The 18453-nt window shown below is 42.1% G+C and overlaps 1 protein-coding gene across 4 annotated transcripts in view; it reads left to right on the forward strand.

The window, feature by feature from the left end:
- UNC13B (unc-13 homolog B) overlaps positions 1–18453 on the forward strand; it is a 206076-nt gene that overhangs the window by 53427 nt on the left and 134196 nt on the right. For all 4 annotated transcript variants that reach the window (XM_048930940.1, XM_048930942.1, XM_048930943.1 and 1 more), the window contains exon 8: positions 5471–5693. In XM_048930940.1, coding sequence (XP_048786897.1) covers positions 5471–5693 — 223 coding nt within the window. The remainder of the gene's footprint in view (positions 1–5470; positions 5694–18453) is intronic.

The raw sequence follows: 18453 nt of genomic DNA on the forward strand, positions 1-18453 counted from the left end.
ATCATCACTGGCTGGGTAGATGAGGCTCTCCTCATCTCAGCGGTGGATACTGTGTTCCATAACTTCAGCAAGGCTTTTGACATTGTCTCCCACAGCATCCTTTGTAATGAAGCTTAGAAAATGTGGGATAGATGAGTGGATGTTGAGGTGGGTTAAGAACTGTGTTACTGGCAGAGCTCAGAGAGTAGTGATCAGTGGCACAGTGTCTAGATGGAGGTCTGTAACTAGAGATGTTCCCCAGGGTTTAGTGCTGGGTCCTGTCTTCTTCATCAGTGACCTGGATGAAGGGATAAAGTCCACCCTCAGCAAGTTTGCTAATGGAATGAAGCTGAGAGGGGTGGCTGACACACTGGAAGGTTGTGCTGCCATTCAGTGGGACCTTGACAGACTGGAGAGTTGGGTGGAGAGAAAGTTTATGAGGTTCAACAAAAGCAATTGTAGAGTCATGCATTTGGAGAGCAATAACCACATAAGGCTGAGGGACCTTCCCTCTTTTGCCCTGGTGAGGCCATCTTTGCACTTTTGGGCTCTCCAGTTTTAAAAAAAAAACAGAGATCTCCTAGAAGTAGTCCAGCAGAGGGCTGTAAGATGATAAAGCCCCTGAAATGTGTCCCTTATGAGGAAAGGCTGAGTAACCTGGGTCTGTACAGCCTGGAGAAAAGAAGACTGAGAATGGATCTGATCAATGTAAATACCTAAAGTGCAGGAGGCAACTGAACAAGGCTAGACTATTCTCAGTGGTGTGTAGTGATAGGACAAAAAGCAATGGCCAAAAAGCTTGAACATAGGAAGCTTCACACAGATATGCAGAACTTTACTATGACAATGCTCAGAGAGGCTGTGGGGTCTCTTTTGTTGGAGATAATAAAGATGCATCTGGACTCCTATTGTGGGAAACCTGCTTTAGTGAGGGAGTTGAACTTGTTAATCTCTAGAGATCCCTTCCAACCCTGACAATTCTGCAGTTCTGAAAATGGAAAAGCAGGATTCTGAAAGCCCTCTGTCTGAAATCTGAATGTTTCCAACTTAGTGTCTTAAAATTATTCATGTTTTTCATGAATTTTAAGTGCTGAGGATGATAAGGTAGACTAATGACCTCCAAAGTTGCACTTAAATCATTCCTGAAAATCTTTTTGAATTTTTAGCTTGCAGAGCCATAAAAGAGCCTCAGAAACACGACCTTGTGTCCTTTTGTGATTTCTGTTTCCCTGGGCTTCCATTACTTTAGTAGTCCTCTTCAGTGCATTTGAATTACCAGATTTCTGAAAGGCCTCGTGGTTGTCAGAAGTCACTGATGTTAGAGGAAACAGTAGAATGTTGTGTTCTGAGACTTGATTAAAGAAAGAGATTGTTAGATGCTTTTGTGAAAACAATTAAATGGAGGCAGAATGGGGAAGGTGAGATGCGAAAGCCTTGGTGACAGACAGATCACCTCTGGACTTGGACTGCAAGTCATGCATTCCCGTCTGTAAAATTTCGTCTCTGTTACCCTGGTCTTACAAAGGTAGACAAAAGCTGTGAGAAGCTCAGTGACTTGTTTTGGAAAAGTAGCTGGGTTTGGGGGACAGAACCTTGCATGAACCTCCTTCTTTCTGAGCACTTGAGCATGATGTTTTTATTGAAATTTTTACTCAGGCTTATGTGATGGGTACAGCTGATGTGACAGGACTGCTTAAAGTGGTTCTGTGGCCAGGGTATTAAAGCTATTGTATGCAAACCTGCAGCAGTGATGTAGTAACTTCTTGAGGCAGGAGAGTGGAGGATTAATAAGGTGCATAGAATACAGTTTGCTTCAGAGAGGAGGGTTCTCTGGACACACCTTGCTGTCCCCTTTTAGTTGTTTTCCGTGCTGTTTGTAATATCCTTCTGTGTGGTGTCACTGTCAGATAGTTTTCTTCTTACACTCTGTATATGCATGAATATTCAATTACTATCCGTGAACAGCATGCCTCTACCCTGCCCTTCAGCCTTACCCCCCACCCTTTCAGCGGTGGGTCCAGTGACTGTGAATTTGTTTTCGTCCCTTCAGTGCTCTTTTGGACATGCAGAATTTCTCAAAGTGGGTTAAAATAACTACTAACTTTGTTTTTGTCTGGTTATGAATTAACTGATTGTCATAGACTGTGGTTAAACTACAGTTTTTCCAATGGAAAACTTGGTGTATCATCTATTAGATGACAGTGCTTGAACTTAACTCATCATGTGTTGTATTTTGTGATAGAAATTTTGCTGAAAAATGGATGTAAGGCCCGATACCCATCTTTTGAAGGGATGCAATATACATAAAGCTGCCTCTGCAGGTTTTTGTCAGTCTCTTGTTTAAATAAAATATGTCAGGTGTGTTAACAAATGGGATTATCGCCATGTACAGATACTTCAGAGCATACTTTCTTGCAGAGAGCATGTATGCTAAAAGTGAGGTGTGGTCCAGATTTTGGTGTTCTTAATCAGGGTAAGCAAAGTCTTCATTTGTGAACATTTAGATTAAATAAAGTGAGATTGCTTGTAAGGTAGATGCAGCTTAGTGTGAATATGTTTCTGGGATTGACCTTATTAATCAGTTACTGCTGAGGATTTCTGCCTAGTATGTAGCACCATTAACAGTTACAGATATTGTGGATGCAAGGAATGTGCATCAGAAGCCCATGTGTTCCTGTCTCATTGATGTTATGGCACCTGGAGCCTTGCATCCTTTAAACTTGTCATCATGGACACGTTTTGTGTGATGTCCTCTAAGACACTTCCTTACACCACACACCAGTTGGCATCAAGAGAAATACTGTTGCTAGCTTTAATAGCCATGCATGATACAACCGTTTGATTAACATTTAAGTTGATCAGCTGTTTTTAGGTGTTGCTTAGACAGTGTGGTTCATATGGCAAATCTGTTGAGACACAACGTGAATTGCCCTTCCTGTAGAAAAGGAGCAGTAAGAACATCAGCCAGGGACAGTTTTCCAGTGGAGGGGGCAATTCTTCCTGCTGTGTGTTGTTTCTATGACTAGTGGAAGACTAGCCAGTACTGTGGCTTTACAGTCACTTCAAGGTGATGTAAGCATTAGGTCTTACAGGAAAGTAATCTAGCTGCCATACAACAGTCATCCAGTGTGATGCCCTGCCATTTTCCTTGTACTGTCCCAGTGGGAATTGGGTTAAGAAGCTGGCCTAGGCTGGCAACCAGCCCCCTGCCACAGTTCAAAATGGCTTTGGCAAATTCAGGTCTCTGACCATGCTTGCTGCCTGAGGAGGCTAGAGCCAGCACAGGACATGGAGTGAAGCCATGGTCAACACATGGTGTTTCCAAGCACCTCACACACACAGACAAACAGTGAGACAATTGGTTAACGTTAGTTAGTTACATTACAACAGTAGTGCAGAAGTAGGATGTAATGATTTGTTAACAAGTCCAATTAGTGCTTCTGGTATAGTCTGGCCAGGGAATTTGGAATTCCCTGAACCCCATCAGCTGGTGTGAGCTGATGGAATTTGGAATTCCTTGAGCCCGTCAGCTCATCCAGAGAAGCCGTGCTCTGCTTCCTGCTGGTCTGCCAAATAGCCACAATCATGTGAGCGTATCAAACCCTGATAATAATTTTAGTCCATTATTAGCAAATCACTGGATTTATATCATTTCAATCCAGCTAATAGTGCTACTGATTTGTACTTGCTACTGTACTGTTGTGGTGAGATAGTTTATTGCTAAAGCTATTGGTCTGGTGTGTGCTACCATATCCCAGACTTACAACAGTGGGTCTTAAGTCTCTGCAAGAGCTTACAGTGGTGATGTGGCTGCATCTGGAAGAGCTTTGAATCATACCAGAGTTAGCTGGGTTTTACTTGAAATGTGATTTGTATCTGATGGGGAAGAAGTAGAAACAAACAGGGCAGCAAAGTGGGAAAACTTGCAAGAGTGTTTCTGTCCCAACATCAGTAATTCCAAGACACGAGACAGTAATGACTCAAGCGTTCAGCTGTGACACTGTTGATCCAGCTCGTTAGCCTTCTGAGGGTAGGTGTGCCTCGTCATCCATCAGCCCTTTCTCCATGACTGAACATGTGATGATGGGTTTGCCACTCTGGCATATTAAATCATTTCTGTCTAACACATCTTCAGTGTTTTCTTCCAAGCACTGAGCTGTGCTAAAACTGATGGACATTACACTTTTAATAAGACTAAATAAAACAACAGGTAGTTGCTATTCATTTTTAATCAGTTGATGAGAGACTGACAAGAACTATGCAGCACTTAAGCTGCTGAAATACTGGAAGCTTATTTCTGTTTTCAGGGTGGACAATCTAATTGAACTGACGGTAGTTAAAAGCGTAGAGCCAGGCTTTTTGAGCCATTTGTAAATTGCAAACATGTTTTCTACTGAGGTTGTTTTCTATTTTTCCATCCACTTTAGGGCATTGTAACCTTGATGTAACCTTGCTCAACTGGGAAGGTGCAGAAAATACCACTAAGAACAAACATTACCGTGGATTAAAAATAATGGAAATTGAATTAGAGAGGCGGGAAGCATGGGTGGAAGAAAAAGTTTAAGCCTTTACCTAGCATGAAAACAGCACTTTTACTTTATTGCTCAGGTTTGTGTTGAGTGGCTGTGTAGGACACATACCACTGGTTAGCTTACCAGAGGGGACTTTAATTTGATTGTCCTGTTTAAACAAGCTGTTGGTGGCGCATGCAGTGAATAGTGGCTGATCTCTGTTTTCCTTTCTGTCAAGCATGGTGATGGTGCACTCCACTGATGTGGTGTGTGTATGTCTATTTCACTTAAGCTTGCTGAGGTAGCTTTGTGTTCTGCACAGCCAAACACAGCGATACACCAATATTGTATTTTTGAAATTTTTCCTCTCTGCAGCAGTGTTCTCTTTTTCTGACGGATTATCAATGAGAAATACCTCTCCAGAGAGAGAGGTTCATGGGAAGGGAGCTTATAGCTTGGTGAAGTGTTCATTAGTGTTGACTGCTAAGTTTAACAGGCTGATGTACATCCTTTAATTTCCTGGAGCTCTGGTTGAGGATGCTAAATATTCTTATGGCAAAAAGGAGGACTTTTTGCGACCCTAGGAAAGAGCTTCTCTCCTGAAGACTCCTTGCTCCTCAACATCTGGATGTTCATTTTGGCAGCAGGGAGAAACCTGAAACTTTCGAAGATGAGATTTTTTTTCTTTTCTTCGTTGTTGCTTTGTTTTGTTTTAAAATAAAAGTGTATTATTCTACCAATTTTTGCATAATCAAAGAGAAACAGAATCCTATGATGGGAAGAGAGAGAGGAAGAGGTAGAGGCAGTTTCTGGAGTTACTTGAGTTGCTGGAGTGTTGGTACGTCCTGGGAGAGCCCGAGATTATAACCAGCATTGCAGAACTAGCCTCTTTTTGCAGCTTTTTACAAACAAAAATGAGCTTCGCTATCCAAGCAAGGCAACTTCAGAGAGCCATACCCTTAACTGCTTTTGTTTCTTAGCCTTTGAAGATGCTGACAGTGCTGTGGATGATCGAGACAGTGACTATCGCAGTGAGACCAGCAACAGCATTCCTCCTCCGTACCACACGACCGCGCAGCCCAATGCCTCTGTGCACCAGTTCACTGCCCCATCACGCCTGCAGCAGCAAGGAGTCCTGCGGGATTCCTGTGCTGACTCTCTGCAGAATTACGATGTGGATTATCGGGAACACGTGGCCATCAGGTGGGTGCTGTCTTTTGGGCAGCTGTACTTTTCCCATTGATTTTCCACAGCAGAACCTGAAGGTGCTGTGCTATGAGAAGTCATATGGGTAAGAAAGCAAGTGTGAAACTGGGCATACTGTGGCTTCTGCCATAGGTGTGGAAGAAAGAGATATTTTCTTAAATACTGCTAGAACTGGAGTTGCAGAATTTTACATGCAATGTAACAGATATTTTTCATACCTCAACACTTTTGATAAGAGTGTTCCTGTTTCCTGAAGCCTGAACCTGTGTTTAGTAACCCTAGCTGGCTTATGGCTGTGGCTAAATTCTGACTTCTTTTGGCTTTAATGCTAAAAGCTAAAGTTTAATGGTAGCTTTTGAAGTTGTCATTATTACTGAGATTTAATGCAAATGAGTCAATAAAATGTATTTACTGTGATTAACATCATTCTTGGTGCTTTCTTGTTAGGTATTTGTTAAATACCTAATGTATCAAGGTATTCCCTTTTACCTGGTAGTCTATGCTACTGGTTTGCAGTAGTAAAATTACAGAAAATGTGAGTCTGGAGAGATGGTCTGAAGTTTTTTCTTAGTGAAAGAGCCAATGTGTTTGTAGCTTGATGCTGCAAAGAAACACTTCTAGTTTGAACTATACCAAGATAGACTTTTTTAAAAAGCATTGTTAATTTTTTGTTTCCTGTATGATTGGATATGACAGTATCAGGACAGATAAAGTTTAAAAACTAAGAGCCTGCTCATCTACGATTGCTTTCACTCCAGAAGGGCAATTCTCAGATGATGGTTAATTCTCTCTTAGTGCTGTTGCTCCCCAGTGCATTTTCTATATGCTCAACCAGATTTTTTGCTCCATATTTAATCTTAAAACTTAGGAAATGCTAATAAGCTTTCTAAAGAAGCTACATGGGATTCTCTTTCTTATTACAGAGATATTTCTAAGCGGAGCTGACTGGAAAAAAATCACTTTGGTGAATCTTAAATATTTTCAAAACTCTGTTATAACAGAATATTGCAAAAGCAGAGTGTGACTTTTGCTCCTATGAGTTCTGTGTGCCGTGGACCAGGCAGCTGGTTGATGAAGTTCCTGGCAGACTACAGTTCACAATTGCTGAGGAAATGACAGCTTGTGAAAGGCTGGGCAGACCCAGAGGGATGAGACAAGGTTCAGATAGAACCTGTCTTGAGTTAGATGAAAATTTGTCTGTGCCAAAATGCTTCAATTGGAACCAACTGTAATAACATCTGCTTTTTTTTTTTTTTTTAAACAACAGTTGGATTTGACTGGAAAAATTCTCATTCTTTTTACCACCTTTAAAACATGATTATGTTCCATTGATAGTTAGGTATTTTATTTCTCCTTCTCTGGAGGATAATGATGATTGCTCTTGTCTGACCTCGAGAACATTTTGCTTCCAACAGCCAGTCTGACTTCAGAGCAGCATCTCTGCTCTGCTCTGAAATCTATTTATTTTATTTTAGTGCTAGCTTGCAGTGTTCATTTTGTGTAACCACGCGTCCTCCGTGCCTCCTTGCTCTCACCCTTACTCCCGAGGCGACATGATAGCATAGACTCCACTGTGAGTGGCCGAACTGACCTGGAGTCCACATCCGGGTCTGTCAGATGACAAGCTGCAGTGCTCACTAGAGAGCAGGCACTCTCTAGGTCTGTCTGATAGGTGGGTTAATCTCTCTGCAGTCTGTGTGCTTGTCTCCGTCTTCTTGCTCTTGAACTCATCTTGTGATATATTTTGGCTGATTTTCGCTGTTTGCCTTGGCTCTATTTCAGATCTGTAGTGGTGCCTGGCTGATGATGTCATTTTTCTCCTCTCAAGCGCTGGATTTCTTGTCACTGCTTTTTTCCTAATTAAAGAAATGTTTTGCAGAGCAGCAGGAGAAACTCTTGTCATGGGAGGAACTCAGTTAGAAAAAGATCATTTTGTTGTTGCCTAAATTATCAAATGTTGGTTTAGCTTTTACGGCTCTTCATGCATTTGTGTAGCACTCATTTCTTTCAGTTGAGACTTGAAAATATTTGATCTATTAACTATGGTGGCCTGGGAATCTTTTCAATTTCATTAGTTTTTTAGATTCATTTCCATTATGGATTTAAAACTGCAACCAAGAAGTGTAGTAAGTGTTTTAAACTGTGTGCAACAGAGCTCATTTAAAGTAATGAGTATCTTTCCAATTAGCATCTTAGATAATACTGATGGAAATGATGCTCTAAAGCAGCAGTAGTGAAAATGCAATGACCTGTTTCTCTTGCAGTGCTGTCCCATCAGCATCCTACATTGGGGTGCTCCAGGCAACTCAGACTATCAAGGTGAAGACACAGTGTATTAGCAGTATCCATACAATGCCTGTGTGCCCTTTGCCATTTCCCTTTTCTTGCTCTGCTCTTGTGGTGTCAGGGCACACGTGCATTCCTGCTCCTTAGATTTTAACAACTAATGACATAAAGAAAAGCTGCTGTGCATTTTACATAAGTGTTTTGATTTTTTTACATCCATTTTCTGTGTGTCCATTTCCAAGTAGGCTGGTATGAATTCTCCTTGTAAAGTTTAGGCAGTTTCCTTCTTCTACTCTTTGAGTCGGTGAGCAATTGAGATAATCCTTCTGATCCAGGCTTAGGAGTTAATCCAGAAATCTCAAGGGTCAAATACTCGGGTATCTAGGATTCTTCATCTGGTTTGACAGCAAAACTAGCTGCTTTAATCTGTTCTCTCACAATGGGCAAGTATGGACTGCTGGACCCATTTAAAAGCATAAATGGGGAAATGCAGATCCTGACTGGCAGTGGGCTAATGTCCATCACCAATGTGTTGCTTTGCCTGCTGACCAAGATCTCCCCCAGATCTTCATTTTGCATTGAGAGGAGATGGTCACTGTGTGCACATGTGGGCAGTGTGTTGGAAAACATGTTTCCCTAGCTTCCAAGAGGGAGAAGAGAATCTGGCTGTCCTCTACCTACACCAGGTTTAGGTGCTCAGACACCCAGATGAGTGGTCTTGCTCTTTGCAGAGCTCAGTCCACTTGCTCACCAGGCTGCTCAGAGTCACAAAGTAGCTACTCAGCTCAGCTGTTCCTAGGTGAGCTTGGGGATCTGGTGCTGGGTTTGCCCACACTGTAGAGAGTCTTCAAAGGGAGTGCATTAATTGTTGTTGAAAGCACTCATAGGAAGGAGTGGTGGTGGCATAGCTGGAGCTCCCCATGTTGCTGGTGTGCAGTTTGCATTTTGTCCCCTATCTCCTCTTCCTGGGAGTCCAGTGACTCCTGAGTCCTTGCACTGCTCACTGCTCTTCAACCACTCTAAGGGAAAACAGAGCGCCCTGTGGGCTGTATGAACACTGCTAAAGCAAAAGCTGCTTCCTAGAGTGACCGAAATGCATGCATAGCATAGCATAGCATGAAATGGTGTGCGTGGGCACTGTATCTCAAAGTAGTCCTGTTACTGTAAGAAGTGACTTTTTAAGCATGCCTGAAAAAGCAGCAGTAGCGTACTGGTACAGCCAAGGCTGTGTGCCCTTACTTGATCACAAAAAGCTGTTCTCTCTCAAACAGGAATTTCTAAATGTAACCTGTGGAATATCATAACCCATTCTGCTTTTTTTAGCCGTTTGATTGACAGGTTTTCAGTTTTGTTCTATCTGGATGTTTCTCACTTTAATTTTATTTAATGCATGTTTTTCATTGCTATTTTTTTCTGTCCTTTCTAAACATTCTTTTTTTTTATAAACATTTCCTTTCTTTTTTCTTTCTTTTTTTTTTTTTTTTTTTTTTTTTTTTTTTGTTGCCTTTCTACCTTTCCCCTCCCACCTTCTTCATCTTAGACAAGGATCTCTAGCTAGAAATGACAGAGTCAGGATCATTCCAAGTAATTCTGAAGATGGAGAAGAAGAACAGGAGAGTAACTATGAAGAACTAGGAAAACTTCTAATAGAGGAGTTCTTAGAAAAGAGTCATAGAAGTAGAAGTTGGCAGGAAACAAACATTAAAAACATGCAAACTCTCTCAAAAAGGGAAAATGTCAATCACTGTGAAAAATCAAGATGTTGCCAAAATGTGTGTGTGGAGTCAGGATCTGTAGATATCCCAAGATACCCTCAGGAGTATGATACAATAGATAGGAGAAGGAAGAAGAAATTGCGATACAACAGTCTTGAAGAAAGTGAACAAATGATCCTCCTAAGTAATGGAGGTCTGCAGTATCCTAGAGAGAAAAAAATATATTTCAATGGTGTGGCAACTAATTCTGAACCTAATGATGATTTGCTGGTGTATGGTAGAAAAGGAAAGTACGCTGGCAGCTCTGAAAATAAGGAACAGTTGCCTGCTTATCCCATCCTGCGTCCATACAAAAATGGCTTGATGGTCAAAAGCAGCAAGTTGCCCAACAAGTGTGGAGTGAACCACGAGGGCTCACTTCACCTCAGTAACAATGAAGATATGAAACTTGCAGGGCTGTCAGATAATGCTTTCGTGCCCCTGGGTATCCTTGAGGAATTTGACAGTAGTGCTTCTGATGAGTTTCAGTACTCACCTGTTTCAGATGATGAAACTGAGGAATTGGCTATTCTTTCACAAACATGGCATGATTCTGACATCAGCCATTTGAGAGACTTCACTGTTACTTACCCTGCGAATTCTGAGTCCCAGTTAAAGTCCAGCTGCGATAAAAAACACAGGACTAAAGAGAGCAAGCATGGTCATTCTGTGCAAGACTTGACACTGTCTCCTGTTGAAGAACCCAATGAGGAGTATGTAGACACGATGGATGAACTTCAGTGTCTTGTAGAAACAGTTTCAGAATATTTGGCTGAAAAGGAGCAAGAGATCAACAAATTTGCTGCACTGCCAGAGACGAGAAAAAGCTCTGAGCGCACGTCACTGAAGCAGGGTAGTTCTGATAATGTGGTAGTAGCCAAGAAGTCTGAACAGGCCAAACAGCCTGCTGCAGAGGAGAGCACCAAGGGTAAATCTGAGTCTCTCCCAGACTTGTCAGGTATGAAGAATACTGTGAATTCCTTATTCAGCTCTTTGACTGAAAAGGTGGGGTCAAGCACAAAGCAGCTCACAGCCTCTGTTGAAAAGCTTGTTTCTTCCACTCCAGAGAAGACAGAAACCAGAACCTCATCTGAAAGTGGAATCTCAAATGTGTTTTCTGGTAAGCTCAAAAGTGAGAGTGTATCTTCGGGAGTGACACAGGATGGTAAAGCTGACACTAAGTTCTCCATTCACTCTTTGCTACCAACCCAGGTGAGTGGTGATAAAAAAGCCCAGAATGTAAACTCCAACAAGCAAGAAACCACAAAAGTGGACAGTAATGCTTCCACACAGCAATCACATGAAACTACCACCAACAGCCAGCAGAACCAGCATTCAGTTATGGATTCTGTTCTAGGCATGTTTAATCCTCTAAAGATCTTCTCTGAGAAGGAAGTGCCAAAACAAGAAGCCGTAAAAGAGGAGCATGCCAAGGAGGAGAGCCATGCTGTGAAACCTGGTGAGGCAGACAAAAGTGAGAGATCATCTGGACAAATGGCAGCCAATATGGTTCCAGAGATACAGCTGAGTGAGAGTAGAAGTGAGGCAGGGATGAACACAAATTGTACTTCTGTGTCTTCCATCTTTGGCAGGCTCACAAATTCAGTCAGTTCTTTTAGTCTGAAAGCCAATTTTGATGGTCTCTTGGCTCCAAAGCAGCAGGATGTGCCACAGAAACAGTCAGAACTACATCATGTTACAAGTCAGCCAGATGCCGCTGTAAAGGAAGGTACACACATTGTCAGGGAGAAGCCTCCTGCAAATCACTTAGGGAATCAGCATACTACAGGTCACGAACTGGGAAAGGAGCAGAATAGAGGAAATGCAGAGCTTCATTCAGAGCCTCAAGATCAGGGCACAGCATCTGAAAGCTTTTTCAGCCCGCTCAAAAAGTCTTTCAGTCAGTTGTTGCTTCCATCTGCTGAACCAGGGCAGAAAGAAAATGTGTCTGGGTTTTCTAAAGGCCACAAGTCTGAGGAGGATGTAAGACGAAACAGTTCAAGCGAAGAACACTCGTTTCCTTTTACCAAGAAACTTCCTTTTTTCAGTGGGTTGAATTCTTCAGACAAGAAGGAACATACGAAGGAGAAAGGCAGCTTTATTCCTTCATTATTTAAATTTTCCTCTGCAGAAAATCTAGCAACTTCCAAGGACCAAACAGGTCATCAGAGTTCTGGTGATATTTCTTTGCTTGAACCCAAAAGCAGTAATTCACAAGAGGCTGTTTCATTAAAATCTAGCTCTGTTCCAAATTTATCAGAGCATAAGGAAGAATTTATGCAAAGAAAATACATTAATAAAGAACCTAGTGCCCAAGTAAACAGAAATAAACACCAGGAAAGTGCCTCTGTTACTTGTAAGGTTACAGGAGATCTGCAGAGAAATAAGAGTGCTCGGGAAGAATCTAGAAATTTAAAAGGAGATTTAACAAGAGAAGGAGTAAATGCAGACTTAAATCACAGCTCAGCTGAATCCGTCTCTTCAGATAGAGTGTTAGAAGCTGCAAATAAAGATGATAAGCAGAAGAAGCACACACCGGGTTTTCTTTCTGGATTTCTTCACATTTCTTCCAATGACAACACAGCCAATACTCAAGAGTTGATGGTGAAAAGCGAAAATGATGGCCAAAAAAGCAGTTCCGGATTATTTTCTGGCTTATTTAAATTTGCCTCAAATGAAAATGTGTCTGAATGTAAGCAAGATAAGATGAAATCAAGCTCTTTAGGTTTCATGAAGCTTTTTGATAGAAGTGAGGATTCTATCTCAGAGAAAAAACCTGTTGACTCAGCAATAACTTCTGATACTGCAGAAAAGCAGGAGTCTTCTAGCTTCTTGAAAAACATCCTGCCCAAACCAAAGGAGAAGCTAGATAATGTGAACATGGTGGAATCTTCCAAAGCTACTGACCACCTGGCCAGCAGAAATGTTAATAACACAGCTAAGCATTCTGTGTTCCCAGTTGCCCAAAATCCTGAAGCCAAGGTACAGGACTTATCTGGAAAGTCAGTAAGTAATAGGCATGTCCCTTATCAGGAGGACACAGAATCTAAAATTCTCCCAGCCTTATTAAACAAAGGATCAAATGAATTTCTTAATTTGAGCAATAAAAAACACAATCTTACAGAGCAATACTCAGCATATCAGGAAACAAGAAGTCATTCTAGCTTTGAGTGGGAATATGAAGTGGGGGAACTTGTTGACTCTCATGAAATAGCACTGCCAGTTTACTACGTATTGAATCAGAACTCTGTTCTTCCCCCTCAGTTCTTGGACTGGCCTGAAAATGATGTGGTAGTGAATCTCTGCAAAAAGGATGGAAATGCAAATGTGGTGGATTGGCGGAGTAATGCCAACTTTGATATACAGAGTTCAGATTTGAGTATGATGTCACATGAGTCATTTGACCACTTGATGTTTCAGGATGTTTATTCAGAAGAAAATGATGCATGGACTGCTAATTCTGTCAATGAAAATTACAGTAACTTTCCACCATTTGAGAGAGATGGCAGTTATTCTTTTGAAGAGCTGCCCATGGATTTAAGCTACTCCTCTGGCTGTGATGGAACTATGTGGACTCTAATTGACCAAGAGACGTTAAGTATAGATGAGAACTTTATGTATTCATCCTATAGCCAAGACTATCAAGAGTGGCTGATGATGCTTGAGCAGGGTGTGTGGTGGCCATCGGAAGATGGTGACTGTGGATACTACATGTACAGTGATAGCCAGTATGTGTATTCGCTCCTCACCGATCCCACTGGGCAGTATGTCTACGTTTGTGCTCCTGAAACTTATTCTTACCCAGACTGCTGGGATTATAATTTCCAGATGGGCGGCATTCCAAGAGCTGTGCTGGAAGATAACACGGTCGCTGTTTGTGGTTTTAAAGTCCCTCTTGGCAGCGAAGACGAGCTGTTTTGGTTTGCCGAAGAAGAGAGTTTGGATGATTACACAATGAATAAACCTCTGGATTTGTCCGTAGCTTTGCAGAGGAGTGACCAGTTAATGAACATGAATTTGGAGACGTTTTCACAGATGTTTGAAGAGTCTATTTATTCTCAGAGAGACCAGCCGCTAGACTTCTCAGGTTACAAACTTCAAAAACTCAAAGTTGATTTTAGACCTGACAAGGAAACCCAGAATTATTCAGAGGAAACACCACTAACCCTTGATCTTAGAACACATTCCAGAGGGGCTTCTGATAAATCATTAAGTAAGGACATTCATACCAAGGAATTGGATAAGGATGCCCCTGTAGCAACTGCTGGGGGTGGATCATCAGGAGGATTCTTTGGTTTACATCTGTTTCAGTCTTCTCCTAAAGCTGAAGAAACTGCGGCAACTACTGAACGAATAGCAGAACAAAAAAAGGCTGAAGAAGATAAGAAAACACCAGTGAACAAAGTTACCTCCTTATTTTCTGCATTGGGTGGACTGATTGGAAAGTCTTCAGGACCTGACTCTGGGACAACTGAGGATTATTCCTTAAAGAGAACAGAGACACAGTCAAAACCATCTGAAAACAAACCTGATGTTTTATCATTTGTACCAAATAGGAAATCGGATGAGATGCAGGCAGGGCAAAAGTTTCCTGTTATATCAGAACTAAGAAGAAATACTTCATCAGAACTTAATTCAGAAGCTGCTAGAAATGAAAAGCTGGAATTAAATCAGAATGAAAACATCCACGTTAAAAAAACAGGATTAACAAAATCTCCTTCTCAACTGAGCCAAACTGCTCCAGATGGCAAGCCCGTAAGAGAAGAACGACCTGTTAAAGCAAAGCTGGCTTCCAGGCATCTTGAACGGCATGTGACTACTAATGAATCCAGTCAGTCACAGCCAAATCAGAGCCACCCAGCGCCTGAGCCCGAGGAAACATTATTTAAAAGTGCTCTGAAACTGTTCAGTCTTGGAGAAGATTCTCCTGCGAGCTCAACGACCAACAAACCCCAAACTTCTGGATTTTTTGACTTCTTCAAAACACAAGTAAGCAAAGAACCACAGCCATCTCCAGATCTGGAAAGAAGTCACAATGATAAAGCAGAAAAGGCAATGCATCCAGAACAGAAGGAAGCATCCAGCATCTCATCATTGTTTGGATCCCTTGGAGATCTCTTCAAAGTTGAAGCTGTGTCTTCTCAACCAACCTCAAGTGCTGCAACTCTGCCAAAAACCCATAGCAGAACTGTGGCAGAGTCAAGACAAAAACCTGAAAAGTCAGGTGGTCACCAGAGTGCCAGTATGCCGTGTCTGTCCTCAGCTCCAAAGGAAGGAGTGGGAACAAAAGGTGTGGACAGGCAGATCTCCACTAGCCCTAGCAGAAAAGCTGAGGAGGGTTCCCGTGAGAATAAGACAGTACCTCCTGGGGATGCTGCAGGTCCCAAAATAAGCCAGCTGACACATTCAACTGTGCAGCAGAGCAGTGTGCCCACAGCTCCACCAAAGCAGCAAGGAGGAAATTGTGTAGGTGGCACAGTTAATCAGACAAAACCAAGGCCAGATCAGACTCCTAAAGAGTCAGGATTCAGTTTACCATTCAGCTTTTCTGATATCACTGCTTCAAAATCACAGTCAGCACAGCCAGCCAGTAGAAGCATATTCTCATTCTTCACTGGATCAGATGAACCCAAGCCTCCAGCACCCACTGCTGCTCCCGCTGGTGCAAAGCAGCAAGAAACAGAGGGACTGTTTCGTCTGCCTTCCTTCTTTTCCAGTGGTCCAACTGCTGAGAAGACCACACCTCAAAGAAGTACTAGCTTTGGTTTCTTCAGTTTGACATCCTTTTTGGATGAAAAACCACAAACTGCACCAAGACAAGAGTCTAATGCAAAACCAGCGAAACCAGCAAATTCTAAGTCATCTATGAAGCAAAGTATTTCCACTGACTCTGGTATCAGAACTACCAGGCAACAAGATGCAGACAATAAGAAAGAAGTAAATGATATTATTGCAGCAGCGACTGGCAGACAAATGTTTAATAATGTCACTATGACCGAAAATAAATCAGAGATGTCTCTGGAAAACACAGAAAGTGTTGCAGAGATAGCTGAAGAGAGCAATTTCAAAAAGCTTCCACACACTGATGACACTGCTGTAATCAGTTCAGCTCCTTCTGATCCTTGCTGTCAGATTCCCAGTGTGCAGGAGCATTCCCAGGGCGAGCAGACTGTTTCCTTAGGGGCAGAAGAATATGCTCTGGGTAGCACAGGGAAGACAGACACTGTTGTTTTACCTGTTGATAAAGAAGAGTCCTGTTCTTCAGAAGAACAAATTTCTGAAAATAAAGATTACAGTCCAGCCATAAATGACAAAATGGATTCCTTGGATATAAAAGACTCAAACAGCACAAGTGACGTAAAAAGTGAAGTGGTCTCTAGAGAAGTATGTGCACAATGTGAGTTGCCAAAATATGAATTACCTGAACAAACCCCTGGAGACAGGTTACAACAGGCACAAGATCTGCACTCTGCTTCTAAAAGACCAGAGACCTCTAATTTGCAGAACAAACCTAAGGAACCTGAGGGTGATAAGTCAGTTCTGGATTCTTCAGTTGAAATTTTTTCAAGTTTCATGACAAAAATGAAACCACCCAAAACGTTGTCTGATTTCTTTTCCCAACCTCAAGCTCCTGCACCTCCCACTGCACAGAAAAAAAGCTCCTCTTTCTTTGGTTTCTCTTCTCTCCCAAGTGGCCCAGCACCAACTTTCACAAGCGATCTCTTTGGCATCTTTAAAGGTCCAAAAGAATCTCCAAAAGAGATGCCTCCACAATCCACTCCTAAACCTCAAGGCAACAGAATGAAAGACATTATTGAGTCTGTTCCAGCAAAAGACGCTAAGAAGGAAGAAGGTGTAACTGCAGCCAAAGAGTCTAGGAGAGATGCTATAAGCTCTCTGAATCAGGATATATTGACTGCTTCAGAAGAAAACTCTACAAAAGAATCTTCCATGAAAAAAGAAAATGAAGAAAATAGGAACTCAGAAACCTGTAAAGAGGAATCTTTGAGGATCACTCCAGAAAAGGTAGTTTCTAGTGAAAATCAAGATCTGGAGGCTCTGCAGCTGGCTGGTGATGCACAGCCCTCTGAAATGATAGATCCTAAGTCACAGGCATCTGATTTCAGTAATGTAGTTGATACAGAGCAGACTGAGGCCACTGAACAGTCTGATGTAAATCCATGCCAACTAGATGTGTCTTCACACACAGTGGAGGAACAAGGTGCTTGTACAGAAAAGGCAGCTGTTGACTTCCTTCATACTGGCTCTAGTGGTGGGTCTGAACTGGAAACTGAAGCCCCACTTAATGGGACAGGCACAAACCTTTCCCAGTTGAGTGAGAGTGCTACAACTGAATCAGAGCCTGCTGTTACGGAGAACCAGACTACTGCTGATATCGATCACCCAGACATGAATAGTAGTAGCAGTAGAGAACCCGTAACTCCAGCTGATGAATCCAGTGTTCCTCTGCCCCCTCTGGATGAAGAGAAAACAAGTGAAGTACAACAGCAAACTGCTGAACAAGAGAAACATCTGTCAGTTAATGAGATACACTTGGAAGAAATCCCTTCCATAGGTGACTTGCAGAAAGAGGGTAAGCCTAGCAACATTCCTTCAGATGCAAACAGCAGTAAAACAGTCTTTGAAATACCGAGCATGCCCAATTTGCCGAAATTCAGCTTCATGTCATCCTCAGACAGTGGAAGGCCGTTTGGGTCTTTCTTCTCTCAGCAGCCACCTTCTGTTAATAGAGCAGGGGCAGATCAGGGCCTCATGTCCAGCTTTAAGAAACTTTCTTCCACTCTGTTTGAAGGAGGCACTGAAGAAAAGGTGAGTAAGCCAGATAGTGTCCAAGGAGCAGTATTTGGGAAAAAAATAGATTTCTCCTTTCCCTGGCATAAAGACAACAGGGAGACCTCTGCCAAAAAGGAACCACATGTACAACCACCACAGGCTTTGTCAAAAGCAGATGACAAGGTGTTAGGAACAGTCAGTTCAGATGAATACTCAAAATCTGCAGTCTCAGATCAACTGACTGATGCAAATATAGAAGTAAACTTATCTTCAGGGCAGCCTGACACTGTAGACAATGAACTTTCTGAAGAACCATCTGGTGCAAGCACTGTTGATGATACATCCAACAAAGAGCTGGGAGAGAGGCTTGATAAAGTGTCTGAAGACCAGCAGAACGTGATTTCCACCGAATTGCAGGAAGATCAAGCCGACAGGTCTGTAGCAGACCAGCCTGAAGTGAAGGAAACTGAGCTTGACTCTGCTCCTCATGGAGTAACACTTCATCCTGGCACACAGCCTGCAGACCTGGGTAGCGTGGAACAACTGAATGAGAAAAGGCTAGTTACAGACAAGTTATAAATGGCTTCAGCTGTTTGGCCATTTATAATGCAGTAGTGCAGCAGTAGATACTGACCTTAGTGTCTGATGTTAGTAGCTCAGCCCCATCTGTATTCGTTAAGTGTTTGTAGTATCACTGATAGCTGTCACAGGAGATGTGGTCAACCACAGTCTCTAGTACTGCTGAAGCTCTCACATGATTTTCTAATCCTTTTCCATTCTTTTTTGTCTGTGATATTTTGCATGTTCTTACACTTTGTCACACTGAATGAGATGTTTTTAGTGCCAATTTCATGAATCTTTCAGTAGTTTAATTCTTTGTGTTTTAATAGACTGTATACAGTCACTTTGCTTTCTTGTTTTGA

This window comes from Lagopus muta, chromosome Z (genome assembly GCF_023343835.1).
Source record: "Lagopus muta isolate bLagMut1 chromosome Z, bLagMut1 primary, whole genome shotgun sequence".
In the NCBI taxonomy this organism is placed as follows: Eukaryota; Metazoa; Chordata; class Aves; order Galliformes; family Phasianidae; genus Lagopus; species Lagopus muta.